We start from the raw sequence: 22,147 nt of genomic DNA, 5'->3' as shown, positions 1-22,147 counted from the left end.
CATCCCAATGCCTGACAACCCTCTCAGGATAAAAAACATTTCCTAACATCAGCCTAAACCTCCCCTGGCACAGCTTCCATCCATTCCCTCTGCTCCTATCCCATCCCTCAGGAGCAGAGGCTGTTTCCCTCCTCACTCCAACCTCCTTTGAGGCAGATGCACAGAGCCATCAGGTCTCCTCTCACCTCCTCTTCTCCAGACTGAACACCCCCAGCTCCCTCAGCTCCTCACAGGATTTGTGCTCCAGGCCCTTCCTGAGCTTTGTTGCCCTTCTCTGGACATGCTCCAGCACTTCTCTGTCCCTCTTATAGTGAGGTGCTCAGAACTGAACACAATACTCAAGATGTGCCCTCCCCAGAGCTGAGTACAGAGGGAGATCCTGCTTTAGCGGGAGAGTTGGACTAAATGATCTCTGATGTTCCTTTCCAACTCTGATAATTCTGTGGTTCCCACTTAAACCCCTTGGCTCCTTACCCATATTTGGAGTGGGGACACTTTATGTGCTCACACTCTTTCAGATGTGCCTCCAGGTTCATTTTCAGGAGAGGAGGGCAGCTGGGGTTATTGGGGCAGCGAACGGGCCGGTAGTCACAGCTGCTTTCATGATCTCTGCCCATGGAGAGAAGCAAAAAGAGGGGGGAAAAATGAGTGGCCAGCAAAAATTAGTAAGAAACCACACAGATCATCAGGAACGGAACAAACCAGCCCTGTGAGACTGTCAGGTGATCGAAATGCTCCTGCTCTGAGGCTGCAATTACAGCTTGAAATTCTCATTTGGCCAGGAAGCTGAGAGCAGTAATAGCCCACATTTACACAGGGAACATCAGCTGAGCTTCAGACAGCTACCAGTGGCCAGCTGATGGGGAAGACAGTGAATGCATTTAGCATGGGGAGGGAGAGAGATTTCAGATTGCCAAGATATAAGTAGGATAACTCCTCTTACAAAAAGCATCCCAAGGTCTCTGTTTTGACCACAGCCCCAGGTGTGAGGTGGCTGTTTCCCCTGTCCCCATGCTGAGCACTCAGGACCAGAGAACAGCATCCTTTCCCTGAGACCAGCCCAGCTGCCAGCACACTCAGACCGAGACACAGTGCAGAGAACTGTCCCCTGAAATCCCCCTGCCAGCTCCCACCCCGCCTGCAGGGCCCAGCAGTGCTGCAGGGAGTTGTCCTGTCCCTGGGAGCAGCGGGACAGCCCGGATACAACAGCGGGTGCTGGAACCCTGTCGCTTGGAGGGGCTGCCTGCTGGTAAGAAGCCACTTACTTCCTGGCACTCAGTTTAATTGTAAAGGGGCATCCCCGGGGGTCCACCTCGAAGGCAGCAGGCTTGCTGCTGGCTGCAGCCCTGCAGCCATACTTGCAGTGAATGAAGAGTTCCCCGATCTGCTCGGCCACCGCGATGTTGTTCACCACCACGGTCAGTTTGGCATTGTCCACTGGGCACTTCTCTGCCAGGGGGGAAGGAGAGACAGACAGTCAGGCTTGGACACTGTAGGAACCACTTCCAAGAGCTTCTATGTTTTATTCTTTTGCCTTCTCTGGCCACATCCCAGGTGGGTGGCAATGGGATGAGCCGTGAATAGTCACACAAGGTCTGCAAACCAGGGTGGGGGGTTGGATCTTGGTGATCTTTAAGGTCCCTTCCAACCCTGACCATTCTATGATTCTTGTGATCCCTGGTTTGTCTTGGGGCCTAGTGAAAAGTTAATCTTCATCCATAATAATCCAAGCTGGCTGTCAGGGAGCGAAAGCCACACAAATTCAGACAACTTTGTGCCTGTAAAGTGTGAAAGCATTCACTGGCAGTGCACACAAACCAGAAGATGCCCCAACCATACCCTGTGCCCCCTCCCAAGCCAGGGGCTCAGCCCCTCTGCTGCCACCAGGGCACTGCAGATGCTGCAGCAAAGTAAAGACATGAGATTTGAAGGCAAAAGCAAAACTGAGCAGCTCAAGACTGCAGCTGCCAAGATTTTTTCTAAAAAACTGTTGATTGGGATAAATACAGCACAAGGAGGAGGGCAGAGGGACCCCTCGTGTCCCCACAGAACACATTAATGCAAAAGGAGCTGCTGTTGTGCTGGATTCCCCAGGGAGCTCCTCAGGGCTTTCTGTCCTGGTAAAATGAATTGCTTGGCTTTGTGCTGAACAACAGCTTTCCAAGAAGGGCACAGGCTCGTGCCAAATAAAGTATTTTTTAATAGTGCAGAGTCCAAACCAAGCAGGAGCTGGCAAGGGCAGGCCAGCAGCCAGACACTTGGGCTCCACCAGGTTTCTGGAAGAGCTGTGTGAGGTACAGGAGCTCTGTGAGCTGCTGCAAGGGGCTGGGTGGGCAACTGGAGAGCTGGCACTAGTGGGACAGGGGAGGAGGGGTCTGACGGGTCTGTGCCACACGTGGCCCCCTTGTTCCTTAGACAGGCAGCCAGAGAAAGCTTTCTGTCTGAAATCAATGGATCAGCCCTGGGCAAGATGTATTATCCTGGGATTATCCATTGCATATTCCAGGATTTGAGAACATCCTGTCCCCAAGAGCCAGGCACATCCCTCCAGTGCCCCTGCCACCAGAGCTCTGCTGCCAGCCCCAGCCCCACACTGCTACAGGGCCAGCCTGGGACTGACAGCTTGGGTTAAGCCCTTCAAACAGCTTTCTGTGGGTTGCTTTGTAAGTGAAAGCAAACAAACCAGAAAATAACAGCAATTTGGCTGCATCACACAAGAACAGTTCTGTACTCACCAGATGTTAAGGCACATCTTCTACAAAACGTGTGCTGCAGAGACAAAGAGGAACAACAATGTCAGCATAAACTGCATTGGACAAATTATTCCCTCTGGCTCATGATGGGGAAGGTGGGAGACACCAGAGGCTGTGGCACAGGGGCCTCACTCAGCAGCTGTTCTGCCTGCTTTATAGCTCAGCACCACAGGGCAAAACCCAGCTGCTTGGCTCCTCAGAGTGCAACACAGGTCCTGTTTCTGAGTTGCTTTGAGGGTTCTGCCCTCTTCACATCAGGCTCTGGTCATGGTGCAAGCCAAAGCCACCCACGTGTCCCACCATGCTCTGATACCCCCACCCTCCAAGGCTGAGTGGGGTTTCTCTACTTTACCCTCCACTCAACACGATTCCTCTGATTTCTCTGAGAAGTCCTCAAGGGGAAGAGCACCAGTCTGGCCTTGTCCTTGGCCAGTCAGCTCATCACATAGATCTCTCTGGAGCTTTTCTATCATAGCTGAAGCTGCCCTGTTGTCAGGGGCAGCTGTTTTTTTAAGCCATGAACTATAAATCTTGCCACTTCAAATACCTCTCTGTCTCCCCATTCTCACCAGAGAAATGTATGGTAACAATTCAACTTGATAAAACAGCAAATGAGTATAAAGACAGGAACAAAGGCAGCATTCCACTGGTCCTGAACTTGCCCTGTGGGTTCCCTGGGACCCCCTCAGCCACATCCCCCCTGCCACAGGCCCAGCACTTGGCAGCAGTGCTGGAGAGGCTGCAAGTCACTCTCCAGAGCTCTTATCTGCTGCCCTGCTCAGGCAGCCTTTTCCTGCCCTGCACAGCTGCCTGCTGCTCCCTCCAGAGCTGCCAGACCAGGACTCTGAATAAAGCCAGCCTGCTTCCTGCAGCAGAATTTTTTTCCATATTAACCAGTAAATCTCAGTGTCCCCATGAAGTGCTCCTCACTGAAATGGTGCAGCACAAGTGCAGAGACTTCCAGCAGCTTTGGGGACAGCACCCTCACTGCAATCAGCAGCCCTGCTCTCTGCTTCTATTGCTACAGCTCCATCCTAGCAAGCAGAAGCACGTCAGAAGCATCAGAGAGCCCTGTCACAAAGCCATCTTTCTGCACATGTAGCACAGAAGCAGGAATAATATACAGTTTCCATTAGATCCCAGTGAAATGGAATACAGAAGGATATCTGCAGTACTCTGTGCCTCTCATTAGAGGATCTCAAATCTCTTTGCAAGCATTAACTAAATGAAGCTTCAAGCCATTCCTGTTCTATAAGAAACACTTCCATCATGACTGAAGAGCAGCAGCCCCTGATGTGCCCAGGAGGCAGCAGCACTCTGCAGAGCCCTTCAAGATGAGGAAGGAGGAGTTTCAGACCTCACTTGAAGCCCCATCAGGGAGACTGAGCATGGCTGATGGCACAGCTCCCCTGGGAAAAGCAGCACAATTTTAACCAAGCCCCAGTGATTGCAGAGCACCCCACACACCCCACTGCAAGATGGGTCAGGGGGGAAATCTGCTCCTGTGCTGGCTGGGCATCCCCTCAAGGGCTGGGTCATTGCTCATTCAGGCTGACAGAACCTGGGGACAGTCAGGGCTTCCCTGAAGGTGACACAGGACACCTGTGGAGCCCATGCTCATGGTTTGGAAGAGCAATGCCTTACCCCACAGGTTGTGATGACTGGGTCCTTAAACACACTGCAGCAGAGCTGGCAGCACAGCTTCACAGAGGGCTGTTCAGCAAACACCAGTGGTTCCTGGAGAGCAGGAGAGAACAGAACAGAGAGAGCACAAACCATTAGGCCAAGTGCAAGAGCCTCCAGCCCTGCAGGAGGAACAAAAAAAACCTCTTCAGTGGGGAGCCTTGGGGAGCCTGGGGCACAGGGCAGGGATTTCATCATCTTGAAATAAACTCTTGCCTGGCTCTGCTGAGCTGTAAGAGGCAGGGGAAGAAGGAACTTGGGAATGGCTGGGAGACCCTCAGCTCACCACAAACTGGGGGCCACCAACATCTAGCAGGACCAGGACCCAACAGCAAACTGCAGGGGCCAATTTCTTTGCCAGAGTGACTCAAGTCACCAGACCCAGGTGAGCTGAGCTGTCTGCTACCTTTTGCTGGACCTAGCAGTGCCTTGTCAATAACATCCTCTCCACTAAGCCTGAAGTTTAAAAGCAATTTTAAAGCAGCTCGCCCTTTTGTGTTTTTGAAACATCCTGGAGAAAGGGCTCTTTCTTTTCTCTTTTGAAGCAAAAACAATGTTGTTTCTGCTGCAATGGGCCAATCTCTGCTGTTTTGTTTAGCAACCAAGACTGCTGGAGCATGGGCTCTGAGCACGTCCTGCTGGACACAGCATCTCTGCTCCACCCCCGAGCAGGGCTTCACATTTCAGAGCATTTCAAATCCAGCACTGCAGTTGGATCCATCTTTTTCATCCCGTGCTGCTTTCAGAACTGCAAACACAACCCCCTGGGTTCCTAAACGTGAAACACACACTTTCATCCCAGATCCAGGGCAAAATGCTGCCTGACCTTTTAGGCATCCAGTCTGGGGTTAGTTACTGGGTTACAAGCTCTGCTCATCTTAAAAGTGTGTGTGTGTCCCCAACAAGAGTCACATGTGGACACTTCCCTGCACCCTCCTGGGGCTTACAAACACATCAGTGGGGCCACACAGCCCTAAATGCAGGATGGGGCTCTGAATCAGTGAGGAATTGCATTAATCTTGCTCCTGGGGCTCTACCAGCATGAAGACCTGTAACCCCCTGGGCCAGGGAACCATACCTGACTTTACAAAGACTTAGGGTTTTTCTGAGAAGCACCAAAGCCTCACCACTCTCCCCTCTTTACATTTATAGGGAAATAGTAGACAAGGAAGCAAAACAACTTGCAGAAGTCAGGGCTGGAAACAAAATTAAACCCAGGAGTCCTGACAGCCAGGCTTTTAGCTGCCTGACATCACAAAAATCTGCCCGTGACAGCTCTATGTGCACAGGAGAGTCCACTAAGCTGCTCTTTTGACACTGAACTCCCTAATACTGCTCCTTGAGACAATCCCAAATACCTACTGGCTCCTCCTCTTCCTCATGCAGTGAGAAGGTGGAGCGCAGGGACATGTTGGACTCGGAGTGCAAGGAGCGGACGGAGATGGCAGAGTCGGAGCGGCGTGGGGTGCTGATGGGAGGCTTCAGAGAGACAAAAAACACTTCTTGTTATTGCAAATAATTCCCCCCTCCTCCAAAACCCTCTGCACAGAGACTCCGAGTTCAGTTCCACACACCCCCCGCCCCCCTCCACAGGGAAAACTCAGCTGCTCCCTTTGCTCATCCCCCTCACTGAGTGGCTCCCAGCACTCAGACCTGGGAGCTGGGAATGTGGCAGAGGGAGGAGAGGCAGCAGGGAGCTCTGAGCCCCTGAGCCAACCTGACACCCGAATCCCAGGCACAGCACTTCCCCAAAGGTGCACTCGCTCAGGTACTCACTGCGTGCACCCCCACAGCAACGGTCTGGAAGAATCAATCCTCCATGGAGAGCTTTGTAAACCTCCCCCCCAAGCCAGCCATTGCCTCCTGCAAGTCCTGCAATCTCTGCAGCAGCACTTGTTGTTTCACTCTTTAGCTTCTGCCAAATTTCTTTACGTAAGAGTGGAGACTTCCTTCTATTCAATTCAGTCACAGCCTGGCTCTGCTGCTTCCTGCTCGGGAGGGGAGAGCTCAGTGCACATCCCCTGCACCAAGCAAGAAAAACCCCACTGGTTCTGGAAGCCTTAGGATCGGGTTTGAGGGAAGGCTGCTGCTGCTGGAGAAGACACCAGCAGCACGTCCCTAAGGGTGGGAGATCAACCTCCAGCAGCCAAGATGCAATCTGGCAGCAAAGCCAAAGTGGAGACGCTTCATTCAGCCCACGGGGTGACTGGATTTGGGAGGGAGGGACAGCTGGTCCTGCTGGGTTCAGCTGGAAGAGGTGCTGCTGGCAGGCTGGGAAAAGCATGGAGAAGGAACAGAAGTCTCCAAGAAACAGAACGGAGGAGCTGCCAGAGAACTGGTGGGACAAAGCTGTCAGCTTCAGATGCTCAACATCAGGAGATGCCCAGGCTGCTGTACCTGCAGGTACCACCCCTCAAGGGGCTTGACTGGAGCCTCCCAGAGGAGCTGGCTGGGGCTCTGGAGATGGCTGCTCCTGCTGCCCACTTGGAGTGGGACTCTCCCTGGCCCTGGATCAGGTCAAGCCTGGCACTGCTGGGCTGGAACAGATACAGCTGCAGAGATGAGACCCTGCTGCCTGGGGTCTTGTCCTGCCTGACCTCAGGAGACAAAGCAAATTTTCCCTCCTGCTCAGTCTGAACCCCCTGAGCCCCATTTTGTGTGCTTGTCCTGGGTGAAAGTGTCAGAGCAAGGGCAGACAAAAGGACTGTTAGAGCCCAGGGGGGCAGTCAGGAAATTCAGGTGGAAGATGAGCTTTGGGGACCACTGTCTCCCTGAGACAGCCCATCCAGCAGCCTGAGTGCTGAGTCCTTGCTGGGCTGCAGAAGAGGAGCAGACCAGGATCCTGCTGTTCTCCACACTGCTCTGCTGCTTAATTTTTATCATCCTAGGAGCTCAAAAATGCTGCACCTGCTTAGGGTCCAAAGCATAAAGCTTTTTTTCTTAAAGAAGGCATATTTATAGGCTAAATATGCAAAGCTTGAGGAGGAACGTTTACAACAGGTAAATCAGTTTTATGTATGCCCATTAATTTTATTATTTTCCTCCACTACTAACAGAAATCATGAAAATAACAAGAAGGATTGCACATAGCTCCCCTTCTGGGACTGACAGAGAGATCAGGGCAGCAAAGGCAGGTGCTGGAAGCAGTTTGATCAAGTGTCACTCACTGATGGAGAGGAAGGGGACTGGAGCCCAAGAGCCCTTCCAGGAGGCAGGGCCATGAGAGATGGCTTGGCTTGGGCAGCAGCAGGGGCTCAGCTCCCTGTGCCCTGGCTGGGTTAATGCAGGTGGAAACTACAGGAGGGAAGGTGATGTGCTGAGAGAGGTCACTTCAGTGGGGAAGGGCAGAGGTGTGTGCTGGTGCTTAGCACCCCTCTAGGGACCTGCAACCTTTTTTTTCTGCCAAGCAAACAAAGCTGAGGAGTGAGAGAGCTCAGCTCTGCAGGGTTGGTTGCTGCACTGCTTCCCACTCCCAGCCTGGCAATTCAGACTGAGCTTTGCTTCAGCCAGGCTTGGATTTGGGAGGATCAGTCAGAAGGGTCCCACCTCCCTACAGCTGTGCCAGGGCTATTTCTGCCCATCTTCAAACCATCTTCAAACAGCCCAAGGGTGGAGTGCTCAAACATCTCTTGATGGAGATGGAGAGCTCATGGCTGGCTGGTAACTCAGTCCAGCCTCTGATTACGGGGTGAAGCTCCCTGTAAAGAACTGAGGCAACAACTCAGCTCTCCATTCATTTGCCCCAATACTGAAGTGTAATCTTTAAGTGGAGCTCCTCTCACATCAGCTTGAAAAGCAGCCTCCCCATGAAGGCTCTAGCAGAGTCCTCATTCCCATTCCCTGCAGGCACAGCAAGGCTGGGAACCCATGCCACTGTTTCCAGTAAAGATGACAGCAGCTGCTCAATAATCCCTGCCTTGCACACAGAACACACTGCTCTGCTTTTGCTTTCACTAACAGAAGCTTTAAAAAGAAAGAAAAAGGAGTGGTGGAGATCACAGGAGGGCTCTGACTCCTCTCCAGCTGCCCCTCTGACAGATGACAAGCCCATGGCAGCTTCTGGATAAGGGGAAACTTAGCAATGAGGAAGGGAAATCCCAGATTATTTCTTGACAAAGCAGAGGAAGTGTCCTAGCAGGGCAGGGAGAGTTGGTCTGGAGCAGCAGGCAGAGCAGGGCTGAGACCATGCAAAAGGACAAAGGCCAGGTCCTAGGAGAGATCTCTCCCATCCTTGGCTGCACCCCTCAGTTTGTCACCCTGCAGCATTCCAAGGAGCCAGGGAGCTCCTCCAGCAGACATGGAAAGCTCTCAGCACCCGCTGCTCCTCTGGAAAAATCCTCACCTGTGCTCTGAGAACTGCAGAGTTTGTGACAAGGGTGCAGTATGTACAGCACTCACCCCCCAGGCTCAGTGCTGACAGCCAAAGGCTTCCTGGAAAGGTGGCCCAGAGCCACGGGGTCAGGGATAGGAGGCAGAGCTGCACTTGCCAAGGACACAAGGCAAACGTTCAAAGGATTTTTTGAAAAAACAAACACGGGCTCACATAAAACACAGCAAGAGCTCTGAGCAACAGAAGGAACTTTATAGGATGCTGACAGTAAAGCTCTTTGCAATCTGGTGTCAAATTTGTTTTTAGAAGTGCTGTAGCTCCATCCTGTTGCTGACCTCAGTCTCTGCCAGTGCCTGACTGCAGCAGCAGCACTGAGCCCTTTACCCCTGGCTCTCAGAACGTGACAAACACTACACTGACTTTCTCACTTGGAAGAGTCCTCTGCTCACATGCTTAAATCTAAACAGGAACTTGTGGCTCTGAGATGTGCCTCGAGTAGTAGGGACAGGAGAAGATCAAGGACTTGGAGTTATCTGATCATTCACTGATATTTGCTTTGCTGTTCTTGGACTTGATGTGATTGATTAAGCTGATTCTTTGAGCAGCTCAGCTAACCCTGAGGCCTGGTGGTTCACTACATGCCCCAAAAAGAATTTACTTGGAAAGAATGTGATGAATGAGGAAACTGGTTACAAAATTGGGAGTTGCTCTTCTGCACAGATATTGGGAGAGACACGGGAATAGTCTGTGTGAGAAGACCCTGATCATGCAGTCCCCAGGAGTGGAGCAGTTTGTGGTGTCTGACATCAACTCTGCAGGTTTCAAAATAAGTCCATAGAGTCAGAAGCCCCATCTGGAGGTGGAAAGAGGAATGGATTTTTCTGCTCATAAGTGCAGGGCCAGATGTGCTGCTGGATGGTCCATCCAACCCTCCAACAGGAGCTCCATTTTCTCCTGAGCAAGGCAGAATCAGCACACACTGCTCCCATCAGGAGGCAGCTGCACCCTCACTGCTAGGCCTGTGGGAGCTGGGAAGCTCCTGGGCCTGAGAACCAGTTACCATTTTGAAGCAGCCTGAAAATGAGGATGAGCAGTGCCAGCCTAATGCCCTGGGTCAGAAGCAGCCTCTGCTTCCCCACTGCACCAGCCCTGGGAGCAGCCAGGGAACGCTGAGGCTGGTCCTGCATTAGGCAGCAGATGGGAATGGTGAGGGAGGCAGGAAAGTCCAGAGGAGAACCAGATGTCTCTCTTTTGACATATCATCAGGTAAACCAGGAAGCAGGGCCCTGGCAACACCTACCATGCCATCGTCCTCATCTCGTGGGGAGTAGGTGAGTGTGCTGGAGGAGGATGGGGTCCGACGATGCTGTTTAAAAGTACTGGTCCCATCAGCTTTAAATCAAAAAAAAGGCAAGCATTTAGGCTCCTCAATAACCATTCCAGGCTACAAGTCAGTCTCTGCAGCTGTGTTTCCTGATAAAGGAAAAGAGTAGGGATATCCCAGCTCCAGTTGTTGACCTGAACATATCAGTGCTGGCAGAACAATCCCGTTTTTTTGTGTTTGCTAAGACTCATGTGGCCCCTCAGAGGTGGCTTGCCCAGAAGAGCACAGATAATATTCCATCAGGTCCACAGGTTCCAAATAGTATTAAAAGGAAATGTTATACCCCCACATATTTCACCCATCAAGAAAAATCATTTCGATCAAGGGAGGCCTGGATGTTCTTGAAGCACAAGAGAAGCAGGCTAAGTTAAATTGGAGCTATTGGTATGAAGATCCTGTTACTGACATATTCATTTTTTAATGTAAATATTCAGAGCTCCAAACCATCTAGAGTCCAGAGTCCTGTACAAATGTACAGGACAAACACTTCCAAACAGCAACACAAAATCCAAACACTTCCTCCTGCAGATGGTAATTTCCTTATCTAAATGAGTGTCAAGTGCCTCAGTTTATCTTTACTGAAGTAAGGAAATTTTTATTCCAAACTGAAACCAGAGCTCTTCCTACATTCACACCAAGCATCAGGGCTCAGATTCCTCACCTGCTGGGCTGTGAGGAACAGAGCATAAGAATTTTAAAAGAGCAGCTACACTTGCAGCCCCTCCTGTCTGAGTTAAAAATGGCCACAGAGATTTTACCAAAGTGACTCAGAGCCAGGCAGAGAGTGAAGATGGGAATTTTCAGAGCTGGTAACAATTGCATGAGAAGTCAGATAAATAAGATTTGGGACTGAGCTCTGTTTCACCTCCTTTTGTGTTACCATCATTTCAGCAAGGGCTTCCCAGGCATACAGTAAAGTCTGCCTAAAGGGAGAACATTTCCATGCAAGCACATTTCCATCCCGCCTGGTGATCAGATGCCATGATTAAATAACACTCAGGCTGCATAATAGTAAAACCACCACCTCAGCACCTGTCTGTAATGAGCAGAGTGATTCTCCCACCAGCTCCATGCTGCAGAACAACAACAAAACTGGCAGGAGTCACACACAGTGCTTTGAGGAGCAGCTCTGTGCAGGAAACGCACTCACCTTTTGTGATGGTTGTCACAGCAGAGTAGGCTGGCCCAAAAGTTGTTTCCATTCTTGTCTGAAACAGGGACAAAACCCAAGTCAGTGTGTATCACAGCAGCAAGGCTTGCCACCTGCCCTGAACGGGTGGAAAAAAGGCACACAGATATTGCCCAACTTTCATCCGTGGGTATTGGCATTTTTTAAGAGGTGAGAAAGGAAAATTATTTTGAAAAAAACAAAGGTGGCTTTGGAAAGGAAAGGGTGAGACCCAGCAGAAGCAGCCCTAGCCCTTGTCCTCTGCCCCCAGGAGCCAGCCTTACCCCGTTGGTATTTTCAGGAGTAGTGATGGTGGTTGTGCCACTGGAGAAACGATTGTAGCGAGCGTTCTTGTTTGAGCTCATAATCTAGGCCAGCATTTGTTAGTCATGGGGAGCTGGCTCTGTGGAAGGAGACAGAAGAGTGGTGGGTTCATTGTGCATGTTTTCCTCAGCTCAAAGAACAATCTCCTGCAGCATTAACTGAGTATTTACCTAAGCTTACATAAATCTGGATTTTCGGAAGCAAGTGGCAAGGTCAAAGTCAGGTTTCCTTCAAATCTTTCCTGGATGAGTGTTCAGCATTTTCTAAAATAAGATTATCTTTTCAAATACCTCCTTAATCACCCAAATACTGGAATACCCATAATCATTAGCTGGTTTTACAAGTGTTCGACTGTTTTACAAGCACATGACTTCCCTGCACACACACAACTTCAGGCAGTCTTGTTTTCAAAAGGTCTCATAGCACAGGTCTCATCCTGGTTTTGGGATGAACTCGATGGGAATCTTGCTATTTAATTCAGAAATCCTGGGCTGTACTGCTGAACACAAAAGCCAGGATTAGACCTTAGCAGAAAGCAAAAATCCTACATTTGATGTAGTTATATTTGCATTAAAGGAACCCTTTCCAGCACAGTCTGAGCTATGAGGTCAAGAAAACCAGAAAAGAAACCTCACTTCAAGTAACACACTTGTGAGTCCGGATCTCACACTCAGAAAAATCAGCAAAGTCTCAACCATCACCCAGAAGGACAAACCCTCTCCCCAAAGTCAGCAGAGGGGCTTGGTTCAATCCCTCTGTTGATAACACCATTGTTTACTAGGTTCCAGTTTGCAAAGTCAAACATTACACACTAACCATCTGCAGAAACACAGGGATTTTGCTTTTTTTAACCTCCCTTGAAACCTGATGCTGGCTTCAGGGCACCAAATTATGCTGCTGTGCTAGCAAATCTGACAAGATGCTCTCTGAGAGCCTCCCTCAGAGCCAGGGAACCCATAGGAAGGGGCTGCACCTCCTCTCTGCCACCCTACAGAGGTGTTTCTGGCTTGAGCAGAAGCTTCTATCAGAGAAGGCAAAGTTCCAGCAGGACACTGAGCTGCCCTTTCATCCCAGCAGTTGAAAGGTGCTCTTTGCACCCTGCTGTCCCAGCCTGCCCAAGGAGACACAGCCCCTGGATGCTCCAGGAATAAACTGCTCAGGATGGACCCTGACACACAGACCCCTTTCTCTCCAAGATGCAGCCAAGCCCTGGGCACTGCTGCTGCCAGCACTGGGGTCCCAGGGCTCAACAAACCTCTGCAGTGAGCCCAAAAACTCTTTGCTAAGGCAGAACCAAAATCCTTCTCTGCAGAACAGGAGTCAAAAACCAGTGAGAAGCTAAGAAACACCCAGCAGATTCCTGCAACCAGCCCAGGCAGAGCTCCTGGTCCCTCACAGACCCGTGTCAGCTTCTGGCCAAGCTTTCCCCCTCCTCCTGCTGCTGCTGCTTCCCAGCTTCTGGGAGGTGAAGTGACCTGGATGCTCCTACCAGTTGGTTCTCTCCTCTCAGAATGACACATCCTAAGTCTCCACGATCTTTATCAAGAAACCACTGGGATTTTACAGCTTTACAGGCAGGAAAATGAAGCTGCCTGTGTTGGTTCTCTAAGAGTGACATGTCCTAAGTCTCCAAGATCTTTATCAAGAAACCACTGGGATTTCACTGCTTTACAAGTAGGAAAATGAAGCTGCCTGTGCCCAGGGCTGCTGTGTCCTACCTCCCTGCAAAGGCAATGCTCAAGATGTCCTCAGCCAAAGCTCTGCTGACAGCCAGGGGCTCAGCCATGCCTGACACAGCACTTCAGGTGGATTGCTGCAGTTCTTGGTGGGAGAGCTGCCAGGCAGCCAGCTGCCAGCAGCAGCACAGGCCATGGAATCATTCTGAAGGTCTAAACTCAAAAAAAAAAAAAAAAAAAAAAAAAAAAAAAAAAAAAAAAGTACAGTCGAAAACAAACAAACAAACCTGACCAAAAAACTACCTAACAAAAACCTTAAAAAAAACCCACAACGAACCCGGGACCATCTTATAAACAGGGATCTGGAAAATGTTTTCCACCCATCTGAAAGCACTGTCCTGGCCGTTTGCAAATGCCAGATCCCTGAGGAGATGCTGAGCAGAGCTGCTGGAGCTGTCTCAAGAACAGCAGGGGTGAAGCAGAGCTGTGCTGCTGCACCATTTCCAGCTGGGCTCCAGCGAGGGAGGTTTGGCACTGCCCACCCGGGGCCTTTTCTTCCTTTCAGTGGTCCCTTGGAGCAGGGACAGGAATCATAGAATCACAGAATCATAGAATTGGCTGGGTTGGAAAGGACCTCAGAGCTCATCAAGTCCAACCCTTGATCCACTCCCACTGCAGTTCCCAGCCCATGGCACTCAGTGCCACATCCAGTCTCTTTTGAAATACCTCCAGACACGGAGAATCCACTACTTCCCTGGGCAGCCCATTCCAATGTCTGATCACCCTCTCCAGAAAGAAATTCTTTCTCATCTCCAACCTAAACCTCCCCTGGCACAACTTGAGACCCTGCCCTCTTGTCTTGCTGAGAGTTGCCTGGGAAAAGAGCCCAACCCCCCCCTGGCTCCAACCTCCTTTCAGGGAGTTGGAGAGAGTGATGAGGTCTCCCCTGAGCCTCCTCTTCTCCAGCCTCAACACCCCCATCTCCCTCAGCCTCTCCTCATAGGAGGAGGCAACAGGAGGGTGGTGACACACACTGGATGTGGCCCCAGGAGATCTGAGCCCCACTCAGCCCCTCAGAGCTCCCTGAAGTGCTCTGCTTCCTCCCTGCTCAAGTCTCTTTGGTTCCCCTCTTCTGCACAACCTGCAGAGAAAACCTAAATATCTCTGGGTGGTTGTGCAGCACCTAACGATGGGAGACCCCAGGAATGGGGCCCCAGGTGATGCAGTGCTCACAACTAAGATACCACAGGGACCTCAGTGAGTGATGTGCCACACTGCTGTGATTTCCTGTCCCCAGGCTGTGTTACCCCATGTCTAATAACCCACAGCTACCCCTACAATCCCCTCTTCTACAGGTTCCCCATGTCTAAGGGTCCTCAGGAGAAGGGCTGCAGCACCATCCTCCTCCCAGGTTAGGGAGGGATGAGGAACTCATTTTTCAGGAGGGCTGTAAATTCCTGTAAAATTCCTATAAATTCCCTGCAGCACCCACCCAAATCCACAGAGTCCTGCCCAGCTCACAAAGGAGGGGTCAGGCTCCCACTCTAACAGTCCTGAGAGCACCAAGTGAACCTGGCACAGAAAATATTCCTGCTGGGTTTCAAGGCAAACAATGCAGGGGGAAAAGAATTCCCAGGTGGAAAGAGAGGGAAGCCCATCCCTATGGATGGGCTGTGGGCTGTCTGAAGACTCAGGCACAAGTTCCAGCCCTTTCTCATCTTCAGGGCTTGTGCAGCCTTCAAACACAACAGGTGGGGACTCAAAAAAAAAACCCCAAAAGCAATGGGAAAGCACTCACTGCGCAGCCCAAGGAAAGAGCACAACCAACATCTGAGTCCCCCAAAGAGTGACAGAGGTACCTGTGCTGCTGCAGGCAGTGAGCTCAGCCCAGGAACTGTACAGAACATCTGTGTGGGCTCAGAGGTGGCCCCTGGAGCAGCTCTCAGGGTGGCCCAGCAGGCCACAGAATCACTTAGGGCTCAGAGGCACTAAGGAGGCACAACCCCAGCTTCACCCCCTCCCAAAGCCTCACTGAAATGGATGCCAAACACCTTCCAGCTTCAACAGATCTGGGGTAAATCCAGAACAAAGAAAGGAATGAGGGCTGGAATAGAGGGATTTCCCACTCATTGTTTGCCAAGCATGTCCTGTGCTCTGCAGCTTGGCTGAGCTACCTACCTGCAAGCAGCAGCAGGGAAACTGCTTCATGTCTGCTCTGAAGAGAAACCAGAGGAATGTGAGCAATGGAAAAAATGCTGAGTGGATCAGCCAGGCTGCAGAACATCAGCCACCACAGGAATATCTGATTTCAGCCCAAATCTCTGCAACCACCATATATAGGAAGCATTTCAACCCAGCAAACACCTCTCTACAGCACTGCCTGGCAGCTCCTTCACATCTCCAGTCATCTTCCAAGAAGTACTGAGAAAGGGCTTCTTCAACTGACATCAAAGAAGTTAAAAGGAGACAGAAAAGAGCTGGGGTTGTCAGCATTGACACCAGCTCCTTGGAAACAAATCCACCAGCTCTCTGCCCCTCAGCTTGGCACCTGAGCCTGGCCAGCTACACCCTCCTCTGCTCCCCTGGGGCTCCTGGTCCTGCTGTGACTGCAGCCAGAGCTCCCCAGGCTGCAGGCTCTGGGCAGAACCACAGCCTGAGGAGGCAGAGAACACAGCACAGGGAAAGGAGCAGACATGTCCTGTTATGAAACACGTGTGCTCTGTGACCCAGAAGGAAAACTCAAGATTGACTGGAAATGCACAAAATCCCTTGGGCTGTTAAGTCCTTCACAGATGACCAAACACAAAGGGACTCCAGAAACCCCCCCGAGCTTCTTCAGGAGGTCAAGAACCCTCATGCTGCAAATATTCTCCTGATTTTCTGGCTCAGGACTCTCCAGGGTCAGGTTTGGATTTACAGCAAAAAGGGCTGGAGGGGCAGCCTGACACCTGCAGTGGGTGGGCAGGTTCCCTCTGCTCTGAAAAGACAAGATTTAATGAAAGAGCCAACATCACAGGGCTGCCCTGAACCCACATATCTGGAGGTCAGTTTGGGAACCCACCGCTGATCCAGAGGCTCCTTGCCTACAGTTGGTTTTATTATTATTATTATTTTTTTTCAAGCAACTTTTGTGGTTTTGACATTAAAAAAAAAAACAAATGGGGGCGGGGAAATCCACCCTGGAAAAAGGAAACTTTGGGGACCTGCTGTTTGCTAAATCCCCCAGCTGACAGCAACCAGATGTGAGGGAGGGGAAGGGGAGGGCTCAGCCTTTGCACACCACAGGGATCAACTCAGGTTTTTGAGACTTGGAGTAAAGACAACCCTTAAAAATCCTACTTTGGTACCCCAGGTAAGGAAAAATCCAACCACCAGGAGCTGTCTTTGTCTTCACTGCAGAGGCCAAGAGGATCAGCAAGAGATCTGCTCCTCCTACAACACGGGAAGGGTCACACACCCCTGGGGAAATGCTCTGCCAAGTGCCCCTTGTGCTGCTCCAACAGCCCAGGAATGGCCAAGGGAATGGCAAAGGATCATAGAATCACAGAATCATAGAACTGGCTGGGTTGGAAGGGACCTCAGAGATCATCAAGTCCAACCCTTGATCCACTCCCCCCGTGGTTCCCAGCCCATGGCACTCAGTGCCACATCCAGGCTCTTTGGAAATAGCTCCAGACACGGAGAATCCACTACTTCCCTGGGCAGCCCATTCCAATGCCTGATCACCCTCTCAGAAAAGAAGATGCAGGTGTCAAGAGCAGGGCTGTGGGGTTTGGGGCTGCACCCCTTCCTCTGCTCCATCCCAAGCTCTCCCACAGCCAGGGCTCCTCTGGGGGAGGTTCCAGGGTTGGTAAACCCAGTCCCAGGGGGGCAGGCTCTGTCCACCTCCTCCTGCAGCCCCAAGGTGCTGCACACACCTTCTATCCGTGCTCACACCAACCTGCAAGGGAACATCTGAGACCAAAGCACCAGTGAGGGAAGTCATCAGCCCAAATGCCAGCTCTTCCAGAGACACCCACAGCAGAGCTGGTAACCCTAACCCTAACCCTGGCTTTCCCAGGCAGTGTCTGCTGGAAGTGGCACTCATTTCAGAGGGGTGTGCAAGCTGCATTATGAAGGCTTAAAGAGCAGTGTGAGGAGGACTGTCAGCATCTGGTCTGACCTGTAAGCATGAGCTCCAGATCATCACCAAGATAGACATCTCAGAGTCAGCAGACAGGAAGCAGAGGGTGGAGCTCTGTGGTTACCCCTCAGGCTGGAGGGGTTCCCCCAAGAACCAGAGCTGAGGAGACTTCTGCAGGCTGAGAAGTGAGGACACTGAATGAAGAGGGAGCAGTGGAACTGCCAGGTTTGCTGGTGACACTCAGTTCCTCTGAGCCGTCAAGTCCCATGTTGATGGTGGGGAACTCAGAGAAGGTGGCCATGAAAACCAGAAACCAATGGGTTATCCTCACCCTGCTCTGCCCTGGTCATTTATCAGAGTTCAAAAGCCTGCCCTCAGCTGCCTTGGGAAAGGAATCCCACACCAAGAAATAAATGCACTCAGTTTTTAGCAGCCAGTGTGCCCCACATGCCCCCAAGGAAGCCAGAGGAATGCTTGTCTCACCTGCTGCCTTCTCCTCCTGGAGCCTCCCTGCTAGACCCAAGGCAACCAAAGTTTCTTCTCTTTGTTCCTCAGTTGCTGTGCAGTGAACTCAGTGAGGGCTTTTCAAACTGCTTTGCCTTAGGGGTGGCTGCACTGCTCTGGAAAGGTTGAACCACTCCTACTACATTATGGGATTCCTCCAGATAAAAGTCGTAAGAAACCTGAGCCCATAATCATTACTCAAAATGCACAAAGTATCACTCCCACCCTCCTGCTCCCCCTCTCAACACCTTCCAAAGCTTTGAAACTTCACCAGGTGTTGTTCTTGCTTGCCCTCTGCAATTAGGACACTTTAAAAAAAACATCTGAAAACTATCAGCTCCTTCACAAAAAAAAAAAAAACAACACCAAAAAACAAACAAACCAAACAACCAAACAAAAAAACAAACCACCAATAAACAATCCAGTAAATTTCAGTCACCTGCTCTTTTCCTCTATGGCTGCCTTGGACTTTGCTGCTGGGAAGGATCAGGAGAGCACAGTGAGCACCAGTTACACTCACTGCTTCCCAAGGAGCAGGTGAGGGGCAACACACAGCACAGGAACCCCAATTCTGAGAGAAAGGAGGGGACATGGACACCTCCACTAATCCACAGATTTACTCCCAGCCAGAAGCAGCCCAAAGCCCAGGTGAGGAAACCTGCACTGCAGTTCCTGCCCTGCCAGAGGCAGAGGCACCACCTCTCCTCCCAAACTGGGCTGCAGTGCCCACCCCTTCACCTAAAGAACCTGGAGGATTTCCCACCTCTGAAACCACCAGAGGCAGCCTCAGAACCCCCTTGCTGGCTGGCTGTGCACTCGGGTGCTCCACATCCTGGCTGAAGAATCACAAACTGAGCACAGCACAGCTCCTGGGGCTGGGTTTCAGGTACCTCCTGCTTCTTCTGCCAAGCTCTGGACACGGAGATGAAACCAGTTCCTTGCTCAGGACTGCTGGAGGCTCTGGGGATCACTGCTGCCACAGCCCTGACACCCAGCACCCAGGGCAAAGGCTTTACCTTGCAGGAAACTCACCAGGGGGTGTCCCAAAGGGGCAGAGCCCGGCAAGATGCCACCTTCCCCGAGCTCCCTCGGTACTTCCTGAGCTGCGGGCAGACTTTTCCCTCGGTCAAAATGTCTCTGCCGAGCTCGGTGTGTGTGTGTGTGTGTGTGTGTGTGTGTGTGTGTGTGTGTGTGTGTGTGTGTGTGTGTGCTGCTGCTCGGTGATGCAGCCCGAAAGGCATGCGGAGCAGTGGGCGATATGTAAATTCAGCTGGAAAATCCCACGGCTCAGCCAATCTCCTCCCAGCTTTGCCCCGGCTGCTCCCGGGCTGAGGAGGTTTCAGGCCAGCAGCAGGAAAAAAAAAAAAAACCCAAAAAAAAAACCCCCAACAAACCAGACCCCTCTCTTCAGCACTCAGCCTGATCCCCGGGAGCAAAGGGATCTCCAGGGACAGGATGCTCCATTACTCCTTGAAAGGGAGCTGGGGTTTCTCAGCCTCTTCAGACAATTCCCAAAGTGTCCATCCCCCTGAGCACCCTGACAAGCAGCACCTGTGGAAATCCAGCTCCCAAAAGCCAGCTTTCTGGGGCCAGGACACCCAGCCCAGGCAGGAGAACAAGGTGCTCCCACGGTGGAGACTTTTCCAGGAGGTCCCAGAACCCACCACACAGCTTGTGCTGCTCCTCAAAAGCAGGGAGGGAGCTATGAGGAAGCTCCAGGCTGTGCCAAAGAGCTTGGGAATGGACAGCACTGGGAATGTGCTGGTCTGTCCCCTGGGGAAGGACAACCAAGGAAGGGCAGACAAGGGGCACAAAACTCAGGAGGGGAGCACCCCAACAGGTTGAGCTTGTCCACCTAACCCAAGCACTGAGGTAGTGAAACCAGGAAGGATTTCCTCACCGTGGGGCTTGGCTGAGACAAGCCCAGGAGCAGGGATGGTCATGCTGCAGGACAGGGCTGGGAAGGTTCCACGGGAGAGGGAAACAGCCCAGGAGGTGCCTGGCAGCTGAACACCAGCTCCAAAGCTATCAGCAATTCTCAGGACCTACCCCAGCTGGTGTGGCAGGCACCAGAACCACCACACAGCACCAGGCTGTGGACACAAACTCACCTCTGGTGCTCCACAGCTGGCTTAGGGTCACTGTGTGATCCAAACTATGGATCTGGGTTGCCTTTTTTTTTTTTTTTTTATCTCCAGGTCCCATCAACATTATGACAATGTTTGGGTGCTACCAGAGAAGCCACCTGCACCCCCTGCCTGCAGGGCCTGGGTGCTCCAGCTCAGCTGGGTGAAAATTTAACCTCCCTGCTGGTGAAATGTTCTTTTTGTTCACCAGGAAGCCCCAGGCTGCTGCACACTGCAGGGCCCAGACAGCAACGCTGGAGTTCTGTGTCCACTGTCCTGGTTGGGTTTGCTCTGAACTTCTCCAGACTCAAAGATCAGCAGGGACCAGAGTGGGGAGCCCAGGGCTCACAGGGGGACCCAGCAAAATCATAGAATCACAGAATCACAGAATGGGCTGGGTTGGAAGGGACCTCAGAGATCATCAAGTCCAACCCTTGATCCGCTCCCCCCGTGGTTCCCAGCCCATGGCACTCAGTGCCACATCCAGGCTCTTTGGAAAGATCTCCAGACACGGAGAATCCACTACTTCCCTGGGCAGCCCATTCCAATGCCTGATCACCCTCTCCAGAAAGAAATTCTTTCTCATCTCCAACCTAAACCTCCCCTGGCACAACTTGAGACCCTGCCCTCTTGTCTTGCTGAGAGTTGCCTGGGAAAAGAGCCCAACCCCCCCCTGGCTCCAACCTCCTTTCAGGGAGTTGGAGAGAGTGATGAGGTCTCCCCTGAGCCTCCTCTTCTCCAGCCTCAACAGCCCCAGCTCCCTCAGCCCTTCCTCACAGCAATTCTGCTGGATCCCTTCACAGCCTCCTTGCTCTTCTCTGGACCTGCTCCAGCACCTCAAGCTCCTTCCTGAGCTGAGGGGCCCAGAACTGGACACAGGACTCAAGCTGTGGCCTCACCAGGGCTGAGCACAGGGGCAGAATCCCTTCCCTGGACCTGCTGGCCACGCTGTTCCTGAGCCAGCCCAGGATGCCATTGGCCTTCTTGGCCACCTGGGCACACTGCTGGCTCCTGTTCAGCTTCCTGGCAATCCAGACTCCCAGGTCCCTTTCTGTCTGGCTGCTCTCCAACCCAAATGCTCCCTGCTCCTACAGGAAACCCCAAAACTCTTTAATCAGCTCCCCAGGTGTGCACTGAGCACAACCTCCTCCCCTCACACAGCCTCCAAGGAGCCATGGAAAGGCTGTCAGGGACCTGGGTGACTTTCTCCCAGTGTTTATTCCCTAAGGGAGGGCTTTCTGGATCCATCCTTCCCTCACCCAGCCCCATGAAGCAAACCCAGCAGGAGTCCCTGGGGCTGTCTCACCAGCAAATGCTGGAAGCCAAAAGGCAGCAGCTGTTAAACAGGAACACTCACTGCTAAGTACAGCCTGAAAAGAATTCGTGACTGGGGTGAAAGCGCCTGGGGAGGCAGAATTAAAGTGCTGGGAATTAAACAAAGTGCTTTGTAACATTGCCAGAGTTGAAAACAATAACTGCTAGGCAAGAGTTCTTCCCCCAGTCACACCACAGGGGGGAAAACAGCCCGGACCTGGCTGCAAAGACATCAAACCCCATCTTAGGGCTGTACCTCCTTCCCTCTGACACCCCAGCAGAGCTTGTCTGGGGTACAAACACATCTCAGAAGCAAGCTGGACTGAAAGGAAATCCTCACTTGTGGCCTTCACACAACCCACCGGGATCCTCATCCTCGGGTTGCAGGCAGGGGTTAAATCAAGGCTGGCAGGAGAACAAGGCAGAGCTAAACAGGAGGTTTGCTGGGGGAGCTGCAGTGCCTGCAGGGGATGGGCACTGCCTGGGGATCTGTCACCGGGACACTTGGGAAACCAAAGCACAAGGAAAGGAAAGGAAAGGAAAGGAAAGGAAAGGAAAGGAAAGGAAAGGAAAGGAAAGGAAATGGAGGACAAAGGGAGAGCGAGAGAGAACCCTCAGCAACCCGTGTCCCAAGCTGGGGAAGGAACGGAGCAGAAAAAGCCCCAAGTACAGGTGCCTCACCGGGAGATCCATCCCACGGCCGGGTCACAGGACACAAACCAGGGATGGGCTCCCCCAGGGACCCCGGAACACAGGAGGAAA

At 51.9% G+C, this 22,147-nt stretch overlaps 1 protein-coding gene across 2 annotated transcripts in view; it reads right to left on the bottom strand.

Annotated features, from left to right (window-relative positions):
• TRAF7 (TNF receptor associated factor 7) overlaps positions 1–22,147 on the bottom strand; it is a 31,744-nt gene that overhangs the window by 9,147 nt on the left and 450 nt on the right. Inside the window, exons 2-9 of one of the 2 annotated variants that reach the window (XM_030459830.1) lie at positions 11,603–11,721; positions 11,301–11,358; positions 10,067–10,158; positions 5,799–5,915; positions 4,398–4,490; positions 2,736–2,769; positions 1,266–1,449; positions 475–609 (exon numbers count right to left, since the gene is read on the bottom strand). In XM_030459830.1, the coding sequence (XP_030315690.1) occupies positions 475–609; positions 1,266–1,449; positions 2,736–2,769; positions 4,398–4,490; positions 5,799–5,915; positions 10,067–10,158; positions 11,301–11,358; positions 11,603–11,683 (794 nt within the window). In that variant the 5' untranslated portion in view covers positions 11,684–11,721. The remainder of the gene's footprint in view (positions 1–474; positions 610–1,265; positions 1,450–2,735; positions 2,770–4,397; positions 4,491–5,798; positions 5,916–10,066; positions 10,159–11,300; positions 11,359–11,602; positions 11,722–22,147) is intronic. The other variant, XM_030459832.1, reaches the window with a different exon arrangement.

This window comes from Calypte anna, chromosome 14 (genome assembly GCF_003957555.1).
Source record: "Calypte anna isolate BGI_N300 chromosome 14, bCalAnn1_v1.p, whole genome shotgun sequence".
Lineage (NCBI taxonomy): Eukaryota > Metazoa > Chordata > Aves > Apodiformes > Trochilidae > Calypte > Calypte anna.
This window is presented reverse-complemented; position numbering and strand designations above follow the sequence as displayed.